This window comes from Lagenorhynchus albirostris, chromosome 4 (genome assembly GCF_949774975.1).
Source record: "Lagenorhynchus albirostris chromosome 4, mLagAlb1.1, whole genome shotgun sequence".
Classification (NCBI taxonomy): domain Eukaryota; kingdom Metazoa; phylum Chordata; class Mammalia; order Artiodactyla; family Delphinidae; genus Lagenorhynchus; species Lagenorhynchus albirostris.
The window spans coordinates 112,546,789-112,570,930 of NC_083098.1; the positions used below are offsets into that span (position 1 = coordinate 112,546,789).

General features: G+C 50.8%; 1 protein-coding gene across 1 annotated transcript; it reads left to right on the forward strand.

Annotated features, from left to right (window-relative positions):
- The first annotated feature begins 4,032 nt into the window (after positions 1 to 4,032).
- Positions 4,033 to 23,386, forward strand: LOC132519436 (uncharacterized). Its single transcript, XM_060147365.1, has 10 exons — positions 4,033 to 4,108; positions 5,105 to 5,228; positions 7,261 to 7,387; positions 10,382 to 10,440; positions 14,052 to 14,120; positions 14,251 to 14,359; positions 17,253 to 17,456; positions 18,155 to 18,246; positions 20,660 to 20,789; positions 23,194 to 23,386. Exons 2-10 carry the CDS (start codon positions 5,184 to 5,186, stop codon positions 23,196 to 23,198), a joined length of 840 nt encoding a protein of 279 aa, XP_060003348.1. The 5' UTR covers positions 4,033 to 4,108; positions 5,105 to 5,183; the 3' UTR covers positions 23,199 to 23,386.
- The last annotated feature ends 756 nt before the right edge of the window (positions 23,387 to 24,142 follow it).

The window sequence follows — 24,142 nt, forward strand, 5'->3', positions numbered from 1 at the left end:
TGCACCAATTTAAAATGCCACTAAAATAACAGTGACATTACTGAGAACCTACTGAGGGCTGTGTGCTGCTCTGAGGACCCTACAAGTTTTAGTGTAATCCCCCACCCTTAGAATGTAAACTCCGGGGGGACTGGATATCTGTCTGTTCTATGCGCTGTTGTCTGCTGTGTCCAGCATATCGCAGGCATCCTGTAAATACCTGGGGTGTGAACAGGCATTTCGACAACTCCATGAAGTTCGTCTGAAGTTTGCTCTAACATTGTGAAGAGGAAGCCACGGTCTCGGCAAGTGAAATGTGTTGCTGCTGGCGTGAAGCTGACTCTTGGGACCTAGGGGCTGAACCCCAACGGTCTGAGTCCAGAGCCCACACTTCTAACCATGATGCTCCCCTGGGCGAGGGTCCGTGAGGCAGGTCCAACAGAGCAGGACCTGAGGGCCAGCTCGGTTGCCCTGCTCACAGGGAGTGACTTGTTTCTGTGTAGCACCTCCCCTGTCCTTACCATCTGTGCCCCGGAGAAATGACCACCAGCTCAGGTTTTAGGCATTTGCTGTCACTTGTGGGCATTTGAAAACGCAAATGGCATATCACAGAGTACCTGGAGTGTTGGATGGACTCCAGAGGTGGTGGTGATTTCAATGTCTCTGACCTTATGTGCTGTTTCTTGTTGTTCTAGCGCCCATAGAATTCCTTCTCCCATCTCCAAGTGGGACAGGCAGCCTACTACCTGGGAGCTCCGTGATCCAGACACGCTGCTGGGACCTGGTGTCTCAGCCCACTCAGCACATTGTGCTGGCTAAACCGGGGGACCCGAAGGAGCAGGACGCAGAGGAGCGAAAGGCAAGTGCGGTCCAGGGCAGGCACAGAGGGCCTCACGTGCTGCATTGGCATCGTGACATGAGTGATAACACCCGCGTGTTTAGTGTGTTCTGTGCTCCGAGCTCTAGGCTGGCACTCCTGGGCATTGTCTCTTCAAACCCTCTCAACCCTGTGAGGCACAGAGAAGTCAAGGAACTTGCTCAGGGTCACACAGTAAATGGCAGAGCAGGATTCGATCTCAAAGAGCTTGGCTCCTGGGCCTAACTAACTATTCCAGGAAACTTAGGGTTTCTGGTGAAGGTTCTGGGGTGAGGTGAGCAGTTCTCACCTGGGAGATGACCCCCGTTCATTCTCTGTGCAGGAAAAGCAGCTGGTGAGGAGTGGAGTGGAGTGCACAGTGTGGCTAAGTGGGAAAATAAACCAGGACCTGGACTTTGCTGGGGGAGTTGATTGTAAAACCACTGGGGCCAAGATCCTTTTCCCAACCATGATTATAATCATCATCTGAGCTTTGATCTGGTTCCCAAATGATTGACGTGATTAGTTGCATAAACTGAAATATTTTTCTCCTTGAGATCTGCTTAGTTGCCTTGTAGAATCCTGTTCATTGGTATGTTCTTGAGTTTTTTTTACCTCATCAATAGAGAGAAGGAACATACCTGCATTGAGCCTTGCTATGTGCTGGGACTGTGCTGGCCCTCTACAAACCCACCCCAGTGCTGCCTTCTGTTGTGTCACAGTTGGGAGCTGCAGAGGTAATGGGGGCTCAGGCTTACAGTGTGTCAGAGCCAGGGAGTGAGCACATATCTGTCACTCAAGCCCCTCACACCTTCTGCTACACCCTGCTGACTCCCAATGGACATATTCTTTGTAAAAGAAAATTCTGTGTATAAAACCAGATATCCAAAATTCAGCGTCTGTTACAGTCTGAACATGAGAGTTCTGTGCTGGTCAAGAATCCAATTGAAATGGATCTTTTCCCCTTGAATTTTGCCAATCCACGGATTTCCTGCTCTCCTGCTGACTACGCTTTTTTGGTAATCAGTCTTTCCTTGCTCAATCATGTTCTACTTCTGCTTTTCCTTTGAAACTAATGTACTCCAGTGTGTGGGAAATGCTCTCCATGTAGTAACACCTTGTGCTAATGATCAGCTCACTGTGTACGTGGCTCTATTTAGGGCAGAGTCAATTTGGTATAAATCTTGTGTGAGAAATTCAGCGAGAACAAAAAGCTTCAGAGAAAAGTGTCCCTGCAGCCTTCCCAAGTGCCTTTGTCTCCGTAACTATGGTTTCCAGGCAAACGAAGAAAACACTCAGGAAGGATTTTCTTTTACTGAAGAAACTGAAACAAAGGACCAAAGATGGCAGTAAAATGATGAGCGTTTTTAGTGTTAGTTTTGACTTATGAAACTAGAATATAGAGAAGTACAATAAATATCAATAAATGAACGTGGTTCCTCCAATTATAAACAAACAAACAACTTCCCCTGTGTGCTGCGGCAGAGGAACTGAGCAGGCAGACAGGAGGTGGCAGCTGTGATGCACGGCTGGGCGAGCCCATCCACATCCCACGTGACTCCAGGCAGCTGTGGGGTCTCCCTCAGAAGGCACGGCTCTAACAGAAGCCGCCAAGTCATTCATCTTTCTGAGTGTCTTCCTGTGGCACGGGGTGATTGAAATATTTGCTTCTGGTGGGGAATGTGAGACTCAAATTCAGGAACATGTGTGTTGGAAAGCTCCCAGTGAACCGGACTGTAGAAACGGTTTGAGTTTTTCTTGCATGGAATCAGAGCGGACTGCGGGACCCGGGAGCTGTCCAGGGTCCTGAAAGGCTTGTCCTTCACTTTCAGACTCCAGGGATCAGCAAGGAAGTGAACAAGGGAGAGTGTCATATCCTGTGTCATGCACCTACAGCAGGCCCAGCACCTTGCTAGGTGTTCTGCAGCAGTCTCTCTCTAACACACGTGGCTACTAGCCTGGCTCTTTGCCTCTGCCTGGCCCGAGCTCTACCCTCCTGTTCCTCAAGTCCCCATGCCAGGTGCTGCCCTGACCTCCTATGTCCTTTGGTCCCCAGCACATGTGGCCTGGCTGCAGCAGCGCCAGATCCTCACCCAGCCAGCCTGCTGGGCCACTGACCAACTGCGTGTCTCCTGGCCCTGGAAAGGCCAAAATGGGCATGTCTGGGAGGGAATTTTGGAAACTGGAAAGCTGAAACAGTTGAAACAGAGGTTTTTAAGGCCACGTTTTGATTACTCTCCACCATTAGTGGCGTGTGTGTGTGTGTGTGTGTGTGTGTGTTTGGTTTAGGAAAATTTGAAACTGAGACGTGAATGGAAGGGTGTCCAGGCTGTCATTCTGTAACTGTTATCCCTGTAATGAATTGTTGCCATTATTTCCATGCATCAGACCTCCTGCATCAGACTGGGCTGCTTGAGGGCCAGGTCTGCGTCTTACTCAGCCCTCTATCCTCCGAACATGGCACAGGGCCTCAGTGGCAGCAAGGGCACAGGCACTGTAATGACCCAAGAAACGCAGTGAACAGAAGAGGGAGGGGCAGCTTGGGTCTTCCTCCCGAGAGCTGGCTGCCACAGGAGGGTCTGCATTCGATTGTGGCAGCCTGCATTTAGTGAGCACTTACTGGGTGCCTGGCTCTGTTCTAAGAAATACATGAATATTTCCACATTTAATCCTCCCTGCAACCCACAAGGTTCAGACTTTTGTGATCCCCATTTTACAAGTGGGGAAACGGAGGGATGGGGATGTTACTAATTTACCTGAGGCCACATAATGGGTAAGTGGCAGAGCTGAGATGGGAGCCCGGGCTGAGCACCAGGCAAGCTCAGATGTTTACGCCCTGTCCCCAGTGCTGAGGCCGGGCCCCACCCACTGTGAAGTGAGTTACAGAAACCTCACATTGCCTCCTTGATTACGCCCGATGTGCGCATGCAGTCGTGACACCATGGGAGGGCATGTCCCCAGCTCCCCCGCCTTCTAGGGACACCAGGGCAGTGATGATGTCCTCCAAGCCTCGGTTCTTTCATCTTCAGGGCACGATTATTGCTACGCTGCAGAGCTGCCGGGAGGTCGGAAGCCGCGTGGGTAAAGTGTGACGAGGACACTTTAGTATGTTGCCGTATTGTAGGCTGTGATTCGAATGTGGTAAATCATTGTTGACAATCCTGAGGTTTTCCTCTGTGTATTACTCTTTCAGAAAAGGAAAGGGGGCTGGCCTAAAGGCAAGAAAAGGAAACCCCCAAGGGACCCTCCTGTTCCCCGCGCTCCTAGGACAGGGTAAGATGGGGAGACTACCTGACTGATGTTAAGGTAACATTTTGGGCTCACCCTGTGGCCTCTGCTGTGTGCCAGGCCTGGACGGCCTCTTATCCCGTCTCAGCCTTTGTCTGTTTTTCAGGGCCCTTGATCGTTACGGGGCCTCACACGCCAGGGAGTGAGGGAGGGTTGCTTAGTTCTTTAAGCTAGAATAAGGTTCTGATGCTCAAAGGAGAGCTGGGCTTGGCTCACAGACGGGAAAGGGGGTGGCTGTGAGGCCAGCAGGTCTGGTTTCCCTTTCAGGCTCGCTCCACGGCCTCAGGGGAGCTAGTTAACCTTCATCAAGGCTCAAAATGCCCCCTCCCCCACCAAGTGCACTGAGACCGTCCGTCCCTTGTCCCCTGCCATCAGAGGCTGCAGAAGAGAGGCCCCAGGCCAGTCACTGCTCTGAGGGTCACTTTGCTCCTCTGGAAGCTTGTGCGCTTTTCTCTTTTATCCTCAGGGTCCACACATTTCTAAGGGTGAAGGTCTTTTCTCAGTTTTCCTGTGATTCCTGGGGACGTGGCTTTTGTTCCAAAGACGGGTTTGTCTCACCCCAATGCCCACAGCCTCTCTCCCTCTCCCTCGACCCAAATCCCTGGTCAGGAGGCTGGCCTGTACCTGGAGCATTTGGGCCGCACAACAACCTCATGAGCAGGTGGTGTTATATCCATTACACAGAGGGGAAAACTGAGGCTCAGGTGGGTTGAGCGAGTTGCCCACTCAGTCTTCATGCCCCTCCCATCGGGGGTGGGGTCCCCCTTAGGTCTTCCATCAGTCTCTGGATAAGCCAGCCATTCAAATATTTTCCCCTTTTTGATTAACCTCCATTTCACTGGTTAGATTGAAAAATATGGGCAAACCCATGACTGTTTATTTTTATGAAAACCTGAAAGTGGAAGTAGCTGCAGCAGACCCCGCGGCCTCCGCTCCAGCCGGTAGCTCAGAGCTGTTGTGTTTGTTCCGTTCCTGGTGCAGGTACGTGATATTCCTAAATGAGCAGAGGAGCCCCCTGAGGGCCAGGCACCCAGATCTGCCTTTCACGGAAATCACGAAGATGCTGGCCGCTCAGTGGGCTCAGCTGCCCCAAGAGAAAAAGCAAGTAAGTCCTTTTCTGCGTGGAATGCGCAGAGGAGTGGGCCTAGCTGTCTGCAGCCTTGATTAGGGGCTGTTCCCTCCTGGTCCGTCTCTTCACACTGGAGCCAGAGGGAACTTGCCAGAAGGCGGGTGGGAGGTGCCTCTCGCCCCACCCCTTCAAAGCAATGACTGGTCTCTGTGGCTTTGGCGTCCACCATCTCCCAAACTGTGTCAGGAGGAAGGGCGAATCCATGAAACGTGGCTAAATGGTCCAATAAGTTTAGGAAATTCTGGAGTAAATCAGGTGAAACAGATCTTTTTTTCCCCCTGCAGGAATTTTTTTTGGAGCATTTTAATATAATTTTACTCACTTAAAAACATTTCAGGCGAGGTCCGTGCTCTCCTGGAATGAGATGTGGAAGGAGAGACGGAGCAGAGCACTCTAGGGGTGTGAGACTCTGTCCTCTCTCCTGTGAGGCTTTCTCAAACTAATTCCACCATGGCACCCCTTATGCACAGAGCACCTGTTAGCCTCCTAGGGAAGTATGTTCTGGGGTCACAGGGGAAGAAACACTAACGTAGGGGATACAGTCGTGCCTTCATCATGGCATTCATGTCCAATGTCAACTTCTGCCACCACCCCACCCCACATGCCAGTCACACTGATCCAGACACGCCTGCTTCAGCATCGCTTCCTACGAAAGCCCTCCCAAACTCCTTCTAAGTATGTCTGACCCCAGAGCCCATACTTTCCCCAGAACTGCCTGCTGCCTCCGGAGTGTCCTTTCTTTGGGTTAAACGCAAAGACTCTGAGATGAGCTTCTTTAAACCCCTGCACTTGCAACTTTTTGGCTGTAGAAAACCCTCGCTTCAAATTAACTATTGGGTTGGCCAAAAACTTCATTTCGGTTTTTCCATATCATCTTACGGAAGAACACGAACGCACTTCTTGGCCAACCCCGTGTTTCAGAGAAATCCTACTTTGGGGGCGTGGTATCAACTAGTAACATTCCTCTCCTTGCTACTCAGGTTTGCAACCACTCAGGAAGTAGATCCAGTAGCCAGTCAGACAACTGCAAGAGCCCTGGCTGTCCCAGTCTGGGCAGGCCCCCCGACTCTGGCTAAGAGCAGACTGGGGCCCTGGCTGTCTGCTGGAGCTAGGTCTTGCGGGGAGGAGAGAGGCGGGGCTCCACCAAGCATCTCTGGTTCTGGCTCCCAATTTACCCTTAGATAACCCCCACACACACACACACACACACACACACACACACACACTAGTTGTCCCTGGGTTACACCAGCTGGTGCCAGCCCCAGTGGCTGCAGATGAATCCAAGTCCCTGCCTTCAAGGAACTCACAGTCTAGGCTGTCGGGACCTCCGAAGTGGACGCATACATTCCATGGTGAGGGGTGCCTGGGACAGAGGTCTGTGCCAGGGGCAGGGGGTCTCCAGGAGGCACCTACACCAGTGTGGGAGTGCCCCGAGTCAACCTGGGGGCATCAGAGAAAGATGCTCAAGGAGGTAAATGTTCTGTGATAGATCAGGAAGGATTAGTAAGATTTGGCCAGGGGAGGAAGGTTGAGACAGGTGTTAACTGATGGAGGGAAAACAGTAGCAGATGGGATAGCTTGGGGCTGGGTCTGATTCGTCTCTATCACTAGTGCTCCACCCAGGACCCTGCACAGAGTTAAGCACTGATGTTTGCTTGTGTGATAATTGAATAGAAGTGTAAGGTCCCTCAAGGCGGGGAGGGGAGCTGAGTGCTATCCTCCTCTACAGTCATCAGACCACACCTAGCAGAATGGTAAAAGCCACAGGGAGGCAGATTCCAGCTGATTGGAAGGGAAACGTTCTGGGGTCTGCATTATTCAAGTAAGGAATGAACTTGCTGTTAGGTAGTGAGGTTCCCATCCCAGCAGGTGTGCAAGTAGAAGATGAGCAATAGCTTCTTGGGACCATCCTAGAAAGAGTGAGGCAAGCTGGACAAGAGGACACCTCCAGCCGCCCCCCCTCCCCCAGATTAGGAGAGTCTCAGAATCTCTGTGCTCCTTCTTCCAGAGGTATGTGTATGAGGCAGTTGAAGACAAGCAGCGCTACATCCGAGAGCTGCAGGCCTACCAGAGCTCCAAGGCCTACCGAGCCTTCCTGCGCAGGCGGGCAGCGCACAAAGTGCAGGCGCTGTGCGGTGAGTGGGGCCTGGCTGGGGTGGGCTGCAGCTTCTGCCTCGCAGGCCTGAGGCTATGGGATGTTTTACAGCAGAAGGCACATTTGAAAAATCCTCTGTTAGTCTCAGCCTTGGTCAGCATTCACATCCTTATATATTATGGATATTAACCCCTTGTCAGATACACTGTTTGCAGGTATCTCCTCCCGTTTTGTAGGTTGCCTTTGCATTTTGCTGACTGCTGCGCAGAAGCTTTTTAGTTTGGTGTAGTCCCACTTGTTTATTTTTGCTTTTGTTGCTATGCTTTTGGTGTCATATCCAAAGCACTGTTGCCAAAACTGGCGTCTAGGAGCTTTTTCCTTACATTTTCTTCTAGGAGTTTGTTCAGTTTCAGGTCTTACATTTAAGTCTTTAATCCATTTCAAGTTCGTTTTTGTGTATGGTGTAAAATAAGTGTTCAACTTCATTCTTTTGCATGTGGTTATCCAGTTTTCCCAACATCATTTATTGAAGAGACTATCCTTTCGCTATTGTGTATTGAATTCACTGAGTAGATCCTCTTTGAACACTTTAAGTATATACATTTTTAAACGCGTCAATTATACCTCCACAAAGCTGGGGGAGGGGGAAGAGCCACGCCCCGAACAAAGCCGCTGGCATCACGGTCTCCCTTTGCGGCTCTTCTGGCCGGGTTGAGACACATCTTGTACCTGATTAAAGAGGAGGCATCTCATTCCCTCCTTCTCAGGAACGTCAGAGAACGGTCAGGTAGTCCTGGGCCAGTGATTACATTTTAGTCCTTAGAAAGAGGAAAGGAACCCGCAGTTATGGAACTCACTGCTTCTCAAACTCAAAAGTACCCTGGATCACCGGGAGTCTTGTTAAAATGCAGGTTCTGACCCAGCAGGTCTGGGGTCTGCATTTCCAACACACCCCTGGCGCTGCCGAGGCTGCTGGCGCAGGGACCACACTCTGATTACGCTGGGGGTCCACTTCCCCATAGCACCTACGTGGCACGTCCCCACGTGCCAACAGCATCCTACTGCAGGCCCCGGCATTGCCCAACTGGAGTCAGGCCTGATGTATCAGGAATCAACACACTGAGCATCCCTAAACCAGTGGGCACAAGAATGGCAAGAATGGCAGGTAAACACCCCAACTCCCGCAACCCGCCATGCTGAGATGTGTCCCATGCGCCCCCTCGAGGCTCCTGGTGGGACTGCGCCCTATTGACTGTAGTGGCCTCTGCTCAGCAAGGCCCCCCATACTGGCTTTCTCCCCTTCCCGACCCACTTCCTCACTCCTCTACCAGCATTTCCCGAGATCACTGTCCAAAAAAACCCCCGCTTGCAGCAAAATCCTTGTCTCAGAGTGTGCCTTTGGTGGTGCAGGCCTAAGGTAGAGACACGAACTCCATTTATTGTCTGCTGACCCTGCCTTCACCGTGGAGGTCGCTTCTCGTTCACCGTCTTTACCATCCTCACTGGAAGCTGTATCAACTGCAGTGCCCACCAGAGGCCCAGTTTACATTCAGACTCAGGGCTGCCACCCCACCCGTGGCACATTCCCCTCCAAGGGGCACATGGCCTCAGGGCAGCGTGGGGTGTCCTCACCAGTGGTGCGGGGTCCGTCACTGTCCATCCTGAGGGTTCTTCCTGCCCTCCCCATGCTGGGGGCTGACCGGCATCCCGGCAGAGCCCATCAGCTCTCCACTTTGCCGCTTCTCACTCCCGCCTGGGCCTGGCTGAGCGCTGCCTCCATAGTGGTCAGGTGTGGGCTCAGCGGTCCAAATGCCTGGGTCCAAATCCTGGCTCTGCCACCTTGCACAAATCACTGAAGCATTTAGTGCCTCCGTTTCCTCATATAGGAAGTCGGGCTGTAATAGGATCTCCTGCACAGGGCCTGGTGCTGATGAAACGAGTTAAACCATAGGAGCTTGGTGCTCAGTGCCTGGCACACAGCGAGTTCAGTAAGAATTCGCGCTTCATACCCTCTGCACTGGGGCGTGAGCCTCCCCCCTCCGCCACAGCTTCATCCAGAGAGAGTATCTAAAAACTTCTGTAAAGGACTAGATGATACTGTACTCTCTGTGGACCCTGTAGTCTATGTCGCAACCACTCAACTCTGTGGTTGTAGCAGGAAAGCAGCCATAGACAATATGTTAATGAATGGGTGAGGCTGCATGCCAATAAAACTTAATTACAAAAACAAGCAGAGGGGCTTCCCTGGTGGCGCAGTGATTGAGAGTCCGCCTGCCGATGCAGGGGACGCGGGTTCGTGCCCCGGTCTCGGAAGATCCCACATGCCGTGGAGCAGCTGGGCCCGTGAGCCATGGCCGCTGAGCCTGCGCATCCGGAGCCTGTGCTCCGCAGCGGGAGAGGCCACAACAGTGAGAGGCCCGCGTACCGCAAAAAAAAAAGAAAAAGAATGCTATGTCAGACTTCGCAGAGAACACCGCATCATGCTTAATCCTTCAGCCATGCTGGAGTTCTGCTGCCTTATTTTTGTGATTGTTTGTAGATTGTCATCACGTGACAAGCTGGCGTGTTACAAAGAAAGGCCGCCCCAAGAGAGCTTGGTTTTTAAATAAGATGTATTTCTGTCTTATTTAAAACACAGTAAAATTTAAAAGTTTACTATATAAAAATATAATAATTCTAATAGTTTTTAAAAATGCCACTAGATTCTGCCATGCTAGTAAAAAATGAATTGTTTATGTTTTTCCTTGTTTCTCTCTCATCTTCATTCCGTACCTGGCCAGGTGTTTATAAACTGAGGTCAGAGGTATCCGGTTTTTCCTCTTGGTTTATAATAAGGGATTTTCAGACCTCTACTGAAATTGAGCAGCTGAAGTCAAGCACTGATCCTCCAGCAGGAAGCATGGAGACCTCTTAGGATAAATCTTTTCAGCCTCAGAAGGCGCTTCTGACCCTTGAGTTGATGCTTCTGCAATAAGGCTGAGGCCTTTTCTGAGACAGATGCTTTGTAAAATGATGCTGTTTTTTCCTCCATCAGGAACAGGTACACTAGGATGTGAGTTTGAGAGCGAGGGCCTTGACTTCTCAGCAATTGACGTAAGTATTCGCTGCGGGGGCAGGGGGATGTGGTTTTAAAATAATCACCCTCATTGGGTGTGGGCGGCTGAGAAATGGTCCCTCCCAAAGGATATCTGGGTCCTAATCCTTGGGGCCTGTGAATGCTACCTTATATGGCAAAAAACCGGTCGGTCTTTGAAGTTGTGATCTAAGTTAAGATCTTGAGGGAGGGGAATTATGCAGTCACAAGTGTCCCTACAAGGGGGGGGAGAGGGACACTTGACACAGAAGAGGAGGAAGCCGTGTGACCACTGGCAGAGATTGGAGTGATGCGGCCACAAGCTAAGGAAGCCATCAGCCACCAGAAGAGGCTGGAAGAGGCAAGAACAGATTCTCCCCAGAACCTCCAGAGGGACCTAAGCCCTGCCCACACCTTAATTTTGGTCTAGTAAGGCTGATTTCAGACTTCTCCCCTCCGGAACTATGAGAGAATAAACCTCTGTTGTTTTAAGCCATCCAGTTCGTGGTAGTTGGTTATGGCAGCCCCAGGAAACCACAGCATCGGGGCACAGGATTTCATGCATTGCTGGAGTGTGGCTCACACGTCAGTCCCTTGTGGAGGCCTCTCTTTGTGTGTTCCTTGGACAAGTATGTACTGAGCCCAGCTCAGTGGGAGGTGGGAGACCAGGCTGAGGATGCAGGAAACCACAGCATCGGGGCACAGGATTTCATGCATTGCTGGAGTGTGGCTCACACGTCAGTCCCTTGTGGAGGCCTCTCTTTGTGTGTTCCTTGGACAAGTATGTACTGAGCCCAGCTCAGTGGGAGGTGGGAGACCAGGCTGAGGATGCAGAGGTGGGTGAAGCACAGCCTCACGGCTCCTGTTCAGGGGAAACTGGCAAGCGTGCAACACTTCACACCAGGATCTGCTGTGATGGAGACACGTGCACGGTGAGAGCGGCCCCTGACTCTGGGCGAGTCAGTCTCAGGGCAGGTGATTCTGAGATGATGCTCGTGAAGAAGAGATGGGAAATTCCTAGAGGAAATGCTGGCCAGGTGGAAATGAAGCACAGAGGGAGCTCTAGGCTGGGGAAACAAGAATTGCAAAGGCCCGGGGATGGGAAGCAGCCCAGTGTGTGTGTGTGTGTAGCTCTGAGCAGTTCAGGACGCCTGGAGCAGACAGTATGCGGATGGGGACGAAGACAGGGCAGTGGGGACCAGGCTTGTCAGGTGGTCTGAGCTAAGGTGTAATTTGTAGGTATTTTCCCTTTGAAGTTAATTGATGATGAAATGTATATATTTAACAAATGAAGAACAATTGAAAGGGACTCTTAAGGGGCAGATGTGTTTACATGGAAACGTTCTGGAAGGCTACACAAGAAGCTCTTGTAGTACGGTGAGTAGAAGTGGGAGCTGGGTACCTTTTACTTTTCACTTTACACCCCCCCCTTTTCTGTTACTTTCAACACGCATTTATAATAGCTTTAAACATTGTTTGAAGTACACCACCTTTTATCATTAGAAAATGATTTAAGACAGAGGGCAAAGGACTTCCTGAGTCCATTGTCCACATGAAAGGTCAGCCCTCTGTGGCCCAGGCTGGAGCCGCTATGAAAGGAGCCACATGAGTGGAGTTCCCGCCGGCAGCCCCTCCCCCTGAAGGGGTCTGCTCTGCGCAGCCAGCTACTCTCCCACCAAGCCAGCCATCCTCTCCCTGGAGCCTGCGCTGGCTCCCCATTGCCTTCCATGACCTGGCGTCCATCTCCCTACTCACCATGTCCCCCACCCACCATGGAGGGATGCCAGCAGGCACCATGCTTTTTTAGATCCTTGCCTTTCTTCCTCACCCATTCTGTGACCTTAGTCAAACACCTTTAAGTCTGAGGCTGGCCTTCCTCATAACAAAATATAGCTCAGAACATGACTGTGAACGATGTAAGAGCCGTCAGTCATGCAGTGTCCATGCCTGGCTTGAATATATTAGTCACTGTTATTGTTTCATGTCTCATATCTCTGTCCACCAGCGTAGGTGGGACCGTGTGTCACACTCTTTATGGGGCTGCCCTGTTAATGCCTGGTAATGCAGGGGCACGAAGCCAAGAGGCCAAGGGCCAGTAGCTCAGTGCCTGGTACCCAATGAAAGTGCAGCTGCTCTAGTTGAATTTGCAGGGAAACATGCACTGATTCTCATAGATGAAGACCTCGCACTTTAATGGAGAAATAGGATAAATGGTTCCTGGCTATTGTTTTTCTTGGACACTTTTTCTTGGGTGCCTTGTGATTCATTTTCTCTTGACAGTGGTTCCTAGTCTTGGCTTCAGGTTGTGAAAGGATTTGTACTAGGGATTACCTGAATGAGTTTTGGGTCCCTCCCATAATTGTTCAAAAGGTCACCAAACCTGAAAGGCTCAGCCCCACCACCCTGGGCTATGTGCGATTAATTTTACAATAATGACATATTTCTTTTTTTTTTTTTTTTGCGGTACGCGGGCCTCTCACTGCTGTGGCCTCTCCCGTTGCGGAGCACAGGCTCCGGACGCACAGGCTCAGCGGCCATGGCTCACGGGCCCAGCCGCTCCGCGGCATGTGGGATCTTCCTAGACCGGGGCACGAACCCATGTCCCCTGCATCGGCAGGCGGACTCTCAACCACTGCGCCACTAGGGAAGCCCCGTACAATAATGACGTATTTCTATAAGCAAAAGTGAGAGGATGGAATTTTTTGTTGAGGTGTACGTGAAGCTTGGATGTTTGCTCTGATGTCTTGGCACCGGCCTCGATGAGCATTTGGGGCCCTTTCTCGGCAGTGGCCTCTCTCTCCTCCGTGAAGCTCCCTCCTGACGAGTCCCCCTCCCTCTGCCAGCCCTTGTCTTCCCGCTGTGGAGCTCCCTGGGGCCCCCTCGCTCCCGGCCTCTCTTAGCCGGTCTTGCCGCTCATTTAGTGAGAGGCAGAGGCAAGCCTCACAGAGGGTGCGGAAGAAGCCCTACAGACACTCTTCCAGTTGGGGGCACATCTCTGGGCTGAAGGAGTGCCCCTCTGATGCGGGAGAGGATCCCTGAGAAGCAGAGTGAGTGGCAGAGTGTCCTGAGCATGGTCAGTTCCCCACCAGCTCTCGGGGCAGCAGGGGACACTTCAAGTCTGTGACAGGAACCATCTCTTGTCAGAGCTTGGGGAGTTTTTACGTCTCTGAACTAAATGTAAGCAAATACATACAGCTCTATGTTTTTTTAAATTAACTGTTTTTCTTTTAAAAATAACATACGTGCATGGTAAAAAAAAAAATAAATGCAAACAGTGCACAAAGGTTTACAATGAGAGGTGGGTTCTGTGCCCAGAGCCCCAGTCCCTCACTCCCCCGCCCCATCCCTGCATCCCAAGGCATCCACTCTGACCAGTTTCTAGTGCATCTTCCAGAATAGTCCATGGATATATGAGCACCTACAGGTTAGTACATATGTATTTTGACGAAAGGACACATCTTTGTCATTTAGTCACAGAGTTCATTTTGTTCATGTTTTCAAAGCAAACTCTTGGAAAATATGAAAAACTCAGAATTGGTTGTGGACTCAGACAACACCACCAATTCTCAAAACCTCCCTGTCGTACCCCCTTTGCCACATTCCTAACACTTTCTCTCTCACTCGGTGACAGAGGCCTTGGGATGAGTTGAAATTCTCAGCTGTGCTCAGAAAAGCCTCAACCCGGCAAGCGATCTCACAGGTGAAAAAAGGACTAGCAAGACCCAGCCTGGCCCCGCTGAAGCCCATCTGCCGTTTTAAGCTAATTTTATGTTCAGAGAAGGCGGGATCCCGCCTCCTCCCTGCTCACCAGAAACCGTCTCCGTCCGCAGGGGGATGAGAACGATGACCTGTACTGTCGGACCTGCAGGCAGTTCTTCAGTTCCCTGCATAACAAGCGGGAGCACCTGCTGGGGAAGCAGCACCTGCAGAACCTCACAGGTAACCAGCCTCTGGTCAGTGCAGCCCCTTCTCAGCACCGTGCTTGCTGAGTGGGCTGGGGCCAGTTACTTAACCTCTCTGTGCTTCCACTACCTCATCTGTAAAGTAAGGTTGAAATCGCCCGCCTCACAGGGCTCTTCTGAAGATGGTTATCAGAGCCGTGTGCAGGCCTGGTTCAGCTGAGATGTCACCTCCTCCAGGAAGTCTTTCCTGGTTTCAGACATGGGGTGGGGGGCTCCTGAGGGTGTGACATGTACCCTTTGCTTAGTAATTATCATCCCCTGCTACTGTCACCATCACCCTGCAACATGTGTGTGTGCACATACATGCAGAGACACAAGACACGCTCACACACAGTCATGACTGTGCGTGCATGCGCGTGTGTGCACACACACACATACACACACACGTCTGCTCTCCTGGAAGGAAGGAGCCATGTGGTTTAGGACATATCTCTTGCCCATAGCGCGCGCGCGCACACACACACACACACACACACACACACACACATCTGCTCTCCTGGAAGGGAGGAGCCATGTGGTTTAGGACATATCTCTTGCCCATAGTGTGGTTGCAATAAACATGTGATGAGGGAACGCACAAATGTACAGGAGGCTCACCTTTGTCTGGGGTTTGTAAGGAAGTAAAGTGTCTTCAGTAATGTCTTGTTGAAGGTGAATAATGGCAATGAAAGTAAAAGTGAATCTCATTACCTGAAATTGAGTATAATGTGTGCACTCCACATGCCTAGAGTTAAACTGTGTAAATTACCCGCTGGAGAGGATTACGGCTCATTTCAAAATCTATAAAATCATGTACTAGGGGACCATGAGGCTGTAGATATGTGTGGCTCTGATTCCATGTAACTCTCTGAGGGCCTTTGCAGTTATTTAAAGGGAAACAGACATGGGCACACCTTGCTTCGTCTTCTCCCTAAACCGCCTACCAGGTTTATGTTAACAGTCAGGCTCTCAAGAGCGTTTCCACGTCTGCCTTAATTGCTGTGATATTGTTGGAAAGCAGGGCTTTGAGCAGCTGCGGTATCTGAGTCTCTGGGTCTCTGAGTCTCGGTCCTGATGGGAGGGGGCATTAGCCACTCATCCTTTCGGAGCAGGATCTCATGTGGTTCTCGTTGCCTGGGATCCCCCCAACCCCTTGAGATGAGAGTGAGCCCAGGAGTCGCCTGCTTCTGCTGTCACCGCCCCAGAAGAACCTGAGCGGTCCCCTCCCCAGCTCTCCACTCCCTCTCAGCAAAACCAGGGTGGGAAGCAGGTATGGGGCAAGGTCCCAGAGCTCTTTGTTTTTACAGTGTTATTGGGATCTAATTCGCACACCATAAAGCTCACCCACGGAGAGTAGTTTTCAGTATATTCACAGACGTGCAGCCACCACTGCAATTAAGTTTACAACATTTTCATCACCACAACAGAACCCATCCCCGTGGGCAGGAATGGTCCTGGGCAGCCACTAGGGTGCCCTCTGCCTCCCTAGGAGGCTCTGGTAGTTTAATACTTGATGTCTCCTTTCTGTGGCGACAACAGTCATCCCCGCCTTGGTGACATCTTAGGTGGGCAGCGCCCTGTCACCATTAAGGACCTGAGTTTGAATCCCTGCTCTGCCACTTACTGCCTTTATCACCTTGGCTGAACTCTCTGCCCACTGCCTTCATTTTTTCAAGGGCAAAATTGGGAATAATGATAATAATACTGACCTCACAGGGCTGTCGTAAGGAAACGAGTTAATCCTGTGATGCCTGGCACACTCTGGGTGTCCACTGTGTAATTATTATGAGCTTGGGGACTCTAGCGGATAAGCAACTCCCTACCTCCCCACTTACTTTCCAGGAATCTCAAACTGCTAATGGTTCCCTGTAGCTCCCTGCTCTGTAATTTCTTTTCATCAAGCTGCCCTTCTACAGGAATGGCCTTCCCACCTCTGTGTACTGGGTCTCACTCCTATTCATCCTTCAAAACCCTATCAAAAAGGTGAATAATAGCAAGTGCTGGGAGGATATGGAGGAATCACATCCTGATGCACTGCTGGTGGGAATATCAAATGTGGCAGCCACTTTTGAACAGTCTGGCAGTTCCTCAAAAATTTAAAGTTACCATATGACCCAGCAATTCCACTCCTAGGTAGGTACCCAAGAGAACAAAATATATATGTTCACGCAATATTATGAATGTACATGACAACATTATTCATAGTAGCCCCAAAGTGGAAACAACCCAAACATCCATCAACTGATAAATAGATAAAATACGGTCCATTCGTGCAGTGGAATATTATTCAGCCTGAAGAGGAGTGAGGCACTGATATGTACTATAATGTCATGAACTTTGAAAACAAACATGGTAAGTTAAAAGCCCAGTCACAAAGGACCACAGATTGTACGATTTCCTGTATATGAAATGTCCAGAATAGGGAAATCTGTAGAGACAGAAAGCAGGTTAGTGGTTGCCTGAGGCTGAGGGGGGGGGGGGGACGGGGGGTGATGGCTAAATGGAACCAGGGTTTTCTTGGGGAGGTGATGAATATGTTCTAAAAATGATTGTGGTGGTGACTGCACATATCTGAGTATACTAAAAACCATTTAATTATATATTTTTAATGGGTAAATTGTATGGTATGTGATTTAGACCTCAATGAAGTGGTTTGGAAAAAAGATACCCATCTCAGTCAAGGACCCCCTCTTCCAGGAAGCCTCCCTTGCTGCCCTCCATCTGGCACTGGTCCCAGTACATTCTTCTTGTACATCTGGGGACCTGGCGCAGGGACTGGGGTTCGGAAGGGACGGGCTTGCCCATATCTGGACAGAGGGCCAGACCCAGAGGAGCTACTCATCTTATGCTCAAGGGGCTGACCTTTGACACGGGATTTCTTCGCTTTTTAGGGGAATTTGAAAAAGATTCTGCTGAGTGCTTGAAGCATCTGGAGCCTCTGGAGGGAGAGGTAGGTCAGAATTTGAACAAAGGGGACTCAGAGGAGGAAGCTGAGTGCCCTGATCCACTTCCACTCAGAGGCCTGATTCCAGAGACGAGTTTTGCTTCACTTGACTTACGTTTCTTGCAAGAGTTCATCTTTAAACTTCTGAAAAGTGAGTAGTCAAGTTCTACAACTCCCTAGTAACTTTGGTGGCCGAGGGTTTTATAATCCTAGTAAGAGCAACCTACATAATAGGTTATAATATTAAGTGGAATAAAAAAACAAAAAAAAAAAAAGGAAAGGTTGCAACTACGAGAATAACAATAAGTAAAGATAATAATCAGATGGGAAATAACCGAGGGCTTCCGGTAAGCCAGGCACAGGTCTAAGAAGTTTATACAAATTACCTTTCAATTGTGAGGTCGGTTATAGTATCCCCTCCTTTTAAAGATGAGAAAAGTGCAGCACGGAGAGGTTAAGTAACTTGCCCATGGTTGTATAGATAGTGAGCTGAGATGGGATGGGTTCCAAGACCCATGTTCTTCATAACTTCCCTACGATCTCAACTATATTTATAAAATTATGCATATGTGAATCTGTGCAAATGTTAACAGTGGTTACCTCTGGCAGGCAAGAGGAAGGTGCTGTTTTTCTTTATTCCTTTCTTTATTCCTTTCTTATTTCCCTCAATGGATAGGTGTCCTTTATATTATCAGAGAATGAAATAGGCAATATTAAAAAGGGTTTTGAGGATGCCCTGTACATGTCAGGGTCCCAGCTGTTGCCTGTGTGAGGTGCGGTTCAAAGAGAAGGGGAGATTTTTGATGGAAAGAACAGATAAAGGCAGCCTTCTCTCCCCTTTCCTCCCAGTCAAAGAATTTGAGCTCAGAGAGCTGAGGAAGACTTTAGAAAGAGCTCAAGTAGAGCAGGAGGCCCTGCAGAGGCAGCTGCTGGAGTTTCAGGTGAGGCTCTCGGGAGGGAAGTGCCCAGTCCCATCTCTGTAGCCCCATTGCTCAGCTCAGGGCCCTACCTGGTGGGGTCGGGAGGCAGGGGAAGAAGACCATGTGGCCCGATTGAAATAACGCATCACAAACCAAGGTGCCACTCGCCTCCCCACCATTCCTGCTAGAGCATACTTGTTATACATTCTTGTAAAATACAGAGTGTTTGTGTTTCCGACGTAGAGAAATTGTGCTGTGAGCCTTCCTGTGCTGCGTGCTTGCTTCACTCAAGGCTCCGTGTTCATCCACGCTGCCCCGTGGCATCTGGCCTGTTACTTCTCTACCCACTGCACGTCCCTGGCCCACTCCCCCCGTTGGGGGCCCCGGTTTGCACCAGCTTCCGTGACCACAGCTTAGGGTGTGACGAGCGTCCTTGCTCACATCCTGTTCCATGAGAGGAGGTCTGGACCACATACCACAAGGAGGGTTGCCTGGTGTGGATTGGGAATAATTTTCAGTTGTCAAGTGTGTGCACTTTTATGCATTGATGGGTGGCACCTGTTTTGATGAAAGCAAAGAGAAGATGTGGTGAAACCGTGCAAAAAGTCTCAATTTTTAAATGTGTTATTTTATTCTGAATACAAAATTAAGTTATATTCCTGGAAGAAAATTTTGAAATTTCAGAAGACATTTTGAAATTTTTCAGAAAAATGAAATCCAATCATTAGAGAAGCATCATTAACATTTGTGTAGCATCTTCTAGTCTTGTTTTCCACAAATATCTAAATCTGTTTACATAGATATATTTGTATATTATCTATATATTTATGTATCTCTGTATTTATCTAAATAGGTAGAGATAGGTAGGTAGGTAGGAAGAGAGACAGAGACAAAGGAAAAATTGGAATAAAACCCACACAGTTTGATTCCTACGGTTGCCATTTCATTCCATAGTAAGTAAGCCTTTTCACATCTCCTCCGATGTCCTTGTAAGAATTGCCTCTCATGACTGCAAAATATGTCATTATGTGGATGAACCATAATGGATTCCCGTTTCCCAGTTGGTGGACATTTTGGCTACATCCAATCATTATATTATAATAACACTGTGAACACTCTTGTCAGTGTTTACACTCATCCTTGAGCTCCCTGGGGAGGGATTCCTAGGAGTCTGGTGCTTACTTAAAAAGCACAAGCCTTAAAGAGGTCCAGAAAGGACGTGGCATCTGCTGTGGTCCCGAGCACAGGCTCTCGGGGTTGGAATCCAGGCTCTTCCCCCAGCTGTGTGCCTCGGGCTCCCCGCTTCATTTCTTCACCTCCCCGGTTATCAGTCTCTCCATGCACCACTGGGGGGAACAGTAGGTCCGCCCCATGGGGTGGTTGTGAGCGATTACATGAACTGATCCACCTGGCAGGGTACCAGTGGGCGTCATGGCATCGCCCTCTGGGGCTGTCCCCTCCAGTGCCTCCAGCAGATCCTTCATCCCACACTTCTGTGCACCACAAAGTTCCACTGCAATTCCTGTTTCCTTTGAGTGTAGTTTTGTTACAGAATTTTGAAGAACAGTGAATGTTTAAAAAAAAAAAAAGGAAATACCCCAGTTATCTGAAGCCATCGTGCAATGACCCCCCTGACATAGGTCCCTGGAAATCAGCCCTGCCAGGGCTCCTCGCTTAGCAGCCTGGGCGGCAGGGAGAGTGTGTGCCGGGGTGGGGAGGGGTGTCCCTTACTGTCCCGGACCTCCTTAGCAAGGCATCTCACTGAACTCCCAGCCCACATCTTAGAGGAGGACCACCACGCCTGCCTGCCAGGGATGCTGGGAGGGGCCGAGGGCGGGACACACAGTCAAGCCTTCTCCAGGGTGGGAGCCCACCCACTGCACACACAGCCCTTGCCCTGGGGCTGCCCCATGTCATCCTGGCCCCCAGGGCCCTGTAGATGGCAGCATGAGAAGGGCTGGCTCAGAAATCAGGCCCAGCTGTGGGTCTGGGCTCCCGTCCGTGGTCATGGGGCTGGGGCAGGCCACTGACACCCCGGAACCTCGCTTCCCAGGTGGGGACGCATCCTCAGCAGGAGGGTGAGATACTGAGTGATATAAAGGGTCCAGCACGAAGTAATAGGATTTTTGACAAGTGGAGGCTGTGTCAGTGGGGTAGCTCTTTTACTTACTGGAGGTGTGGGGAAGGGAGATTGACTATGTTCATGGATTCTGAGAGCAGCTGCAAGACCCTCTTTGTTTAATTGTTTATTTATTTGATTATTTATCTACTTGGGGCCTATTTACTTATTTACTTTTAATTATTTGTTCATTTACTTATATACATATTTATATACTTATTACTCACTTGTTCATTTGTTCATTCATTCATTCTTTCATTCATTCCCTTGGAAAGTCTTGGAGCTAGCTGCCTGAACCCTTTGCTGTTCTTTTAGAACCGGCGGCAGAGGCTGGAGGTGGAGCTGGCCGGCCTGAAGACCTACGGGGTCGTCCTGGAGAAGGAGTTTGAGAACCTGAACATGGTCCTGATGCTGTCCCACTTCGGCCTGCGAGTAATAGACACGAGTGAGCCAGCCGTCCGGGGCAGTCCCTTTCCCCCTCTCCCCAGGCCACACGCATGCTCCCTCCAGGTCCTCGCTGGTCTATAAAACCGAGGCCCAGAGGTTCCTGTCCATTCATTTATTCATGCCTGCGTCCCCCACATCTTTACTCAGCATGCTTCCCACATGGCCAGTGCGTCCAGGTTTACTGCTGGGTGCTGGGGGATGTACGGAGATGAACGATGATACTGTGATCCTAAATCCAGCACCCACTGGGTGCCAGGCCCTGAGCTGGGCACTGCCAGGGGATGAAGAGGTGGAGAAGCCCCTGGCCTCAAGCTCTAATCAGGTGGACAGATCCTCAGTCACTAGACTGTCGGCGTGCAGTGTCCCAGCGGAGAGCTTCCCTCCATGGACAAGGTGCTGTGGGCACTCAGTTGGGAGGCAGTTCTCTATCTATGGGAGGTGGGCTTCTAGAAGGACTTGAAAGAGGAAGGACCCAAGAGGACAGTCCCAAACTCCTGAGGCAAAGAAGGGGCCAGAGGCACAGCAGGCAGGGAGCCCCGCACCCCGGCACCAAGGTGAGGAAGGGCATAGAGCACATACGTGGCTGCGTCCTGTGCAGGCCTGGTGCAAACACTCCTCTTTGAAGAAAAAAATCATGAATACCATTTCATTGTAAAATATTTAAATGTGACCTTTTGGAGAAACATAAAACGTGACCATTCCCCTTCACTCCCCACTCCCCTGCGGGATCCCTTCCCTGCCCTCCCTAGAAGCTTTTACTGTTCGCCTCTTCCTGCATCTCCTTCCTTCCAGACGTCTTCTATCTGTTTATGAATGGGGTCGTGTCAAAAATCATTAACAACAGGAATTTCTTGAGACATGGCTGGCCGTGAGCTGAGAGCAGGGTCCCTGGGGCTCCTGCTGGACCAGGCCTTAACCCCCTTGGCTGCTGGATCGGGCAGCTCCTGGGCAGTGGCTGTTTACCAATCAGTCTGGCAGATGTCAGTACTTTCAGACCTGGCGTAGCCTCACTGGTGCATTACTGGCTGGCCGCCAGCCCTGTGCAGGCGAGATTTGTTCACTGACAGCTTGTCCTTTTGCTACGAATGGGACAGCGCCCCAGTCCCCTGCTGATTCACGCTGGGTGGGACACTTGGGGTCTCACATCACGGTGAAGCAGTGACTCCAGAACACATCACATCTGGGCACAGGGTGGAGCATCCCTGCTCTATTAGTAGCGACGCCTCAAGGCCGAGGCCCTGGCGGTGAGGCGGATGGAGCAGGTCCTGCTGCTTTGGAAATTTGGAGACCTGGCCTCTTTCCCTCCCGTGCCCTCTCCTCACCGTCCTCGCTTGAGAGCATTTGCCCTGGCCAGATTCCATGTGAATTTTTATCCTTACATAGTGTAAGTGGGGCTTCCCTGGTGGTGCAGTGGTTGAGAGTCCGCCTGCCAATGCAGGGGACACGGGTTCGTGCCCCGGTCCGGGAAGATCCCACATGCCGCGGAGCGGCTGGGCCCGTGAGCCATGGCCGCTGAGCCTGCGCGTCCGGAGCCTGTGCTCCGCAACGGGCCAGGCTTGAGCACTCCTAAGAAAGGAGGATTACACAGGCTCAGGTTCCTACTGGATGTGGGAAGAAGGTAGGAGGTGTGTTCTCCAGTGCTGATAAGCCCATGGGCCCCAGCTCTCTCTCCCTCCCTGTGGCCTTTTTCTTTTCTTGTGAATTGGATCCATTTCCTGCAGTCATGACAGCAGCAGCTCTGGGGAGCAGACGAAGGATGCTCTGGGGGTTGGTTGATGTCCACGTGTTCTCACGTGGGTGTCCTTCCCAGGGAAGGCATGATGGAAGGCATTGGATGTGGTGCCTGCACAGTATAATGTAAAGGAAACCCAGCTTTTAGAAAACATTTACTGATCACTGGCTCCAAATTTATCAATGCATCTGGTGTCAGGTAATGTCCAGAAAGTGGTTTTGCGGGTTCAGCTCCTTCTCTCCTCCCACCACCCTCTGTTTCCTGTGGTTCCCCTCAGCCCACTCACTTGGTTCACTCCATCCAGAGACATCCTCCGAGCCCTGGGCTCGGTGTTGGGAAGCCAGAAATTCCAGGAGACATTTTATGACCTCAGAGAGCTCCAAGTCTCAGACGGTGACACTGGGGAATAAATTGGGGAGGATGATGTGACCCAGCCATCCTGCCTAAGCCTGAGTTGTGTCCAGTGGAGCACCAGGTGTGCCCTCCTCTCAGACCCCCTTCTCCAGGACCCTGTCCGAGTTCTCTGTCCGGGACCAGTGCACAGTTGTCTCTGCAGGCATGTCTGAGATGAGCAGAGCAAGCATGGATCATGCTTCATCTGAAGGAGCCCTTGGGCTCCATAGCTTTCTCCTGGCAGTAAACTGTCTGCTCTCCCTTTCCAACTCTGCAGCATAAAGCAGTGCCCACCCCCGCACCGACGGAACCCCAGGACGCATCCTGGACACACAGGAGTCAGCTTCCAAAGGTGTATTTCCCTCAGTGGAGGAAGAGTGGAAGATCCTGGGATCCTGCAGATGGGACAGCCAGGACGGCTCTACTGACCCAGGAAAAAATAAATTGTGCATGTGTGTTTGCACAACAGACGCAATCTGTCTTTTGTCTGGGGCTTCGCAGTGTCTGCCCTGTAAGTGTTCCCTCTACGGACTAAAAGTTGAGCAGCTTTAATGTGGGAAAATGTTGGTGGAGTGTGTCTGCCTCTGCAAGCACAGAGAGTGAGTGCAGTGCGTACCTGCTCGCAGGGCACACTGTGCCTGGCGGCCCTGAGTCTCTGGCGCACTTTGAGCAGCCCCTCTCCTCAGCCTCTTGGACACTTTGGTTTCCTCTACTGAATTATAAAGACAGTACTGCTGCCCATCAGCCTCAAGGGATGGGATGAAGATGGAGTAACACAAACATCTTGTATGCATTTAGGTCCCCTGGAAGCTGACCTTGAGATCAGGACCTGCACGAAGCAGGTAGTTTGGGAGGTGATCCAAGTAGGGGAGTGGGGAACTGAAACAGGCAGGGGAGGACAGACATGAGAGGGTGCACTCTGTCAGCAAGAAACTGTGGCTGAACCCCCAGGGAAATTCTGGGAGCCAGGGTAGGACCCATACCTGAGAGCTTCCCACGCAGTGGCCTGGAAGGTGGGGTATTTATCCACCAACTCCCTTCCATCAGTGCTGGAGGATGGCTTCCAGGAAGGGTCAATTCCTTTTCCTTCCAGCCTGCTGTGCAGGTGACAAGGGATGTGGGGCACAGGAGGCCAGAAGAGCCTTGAGCAGGGAAATGGACCCTGCAGTTGGAAGGCTGGCCAGTGTGCCCCCTGGGGTGGCAAGGACAAGGGATGTGGGTAGGGC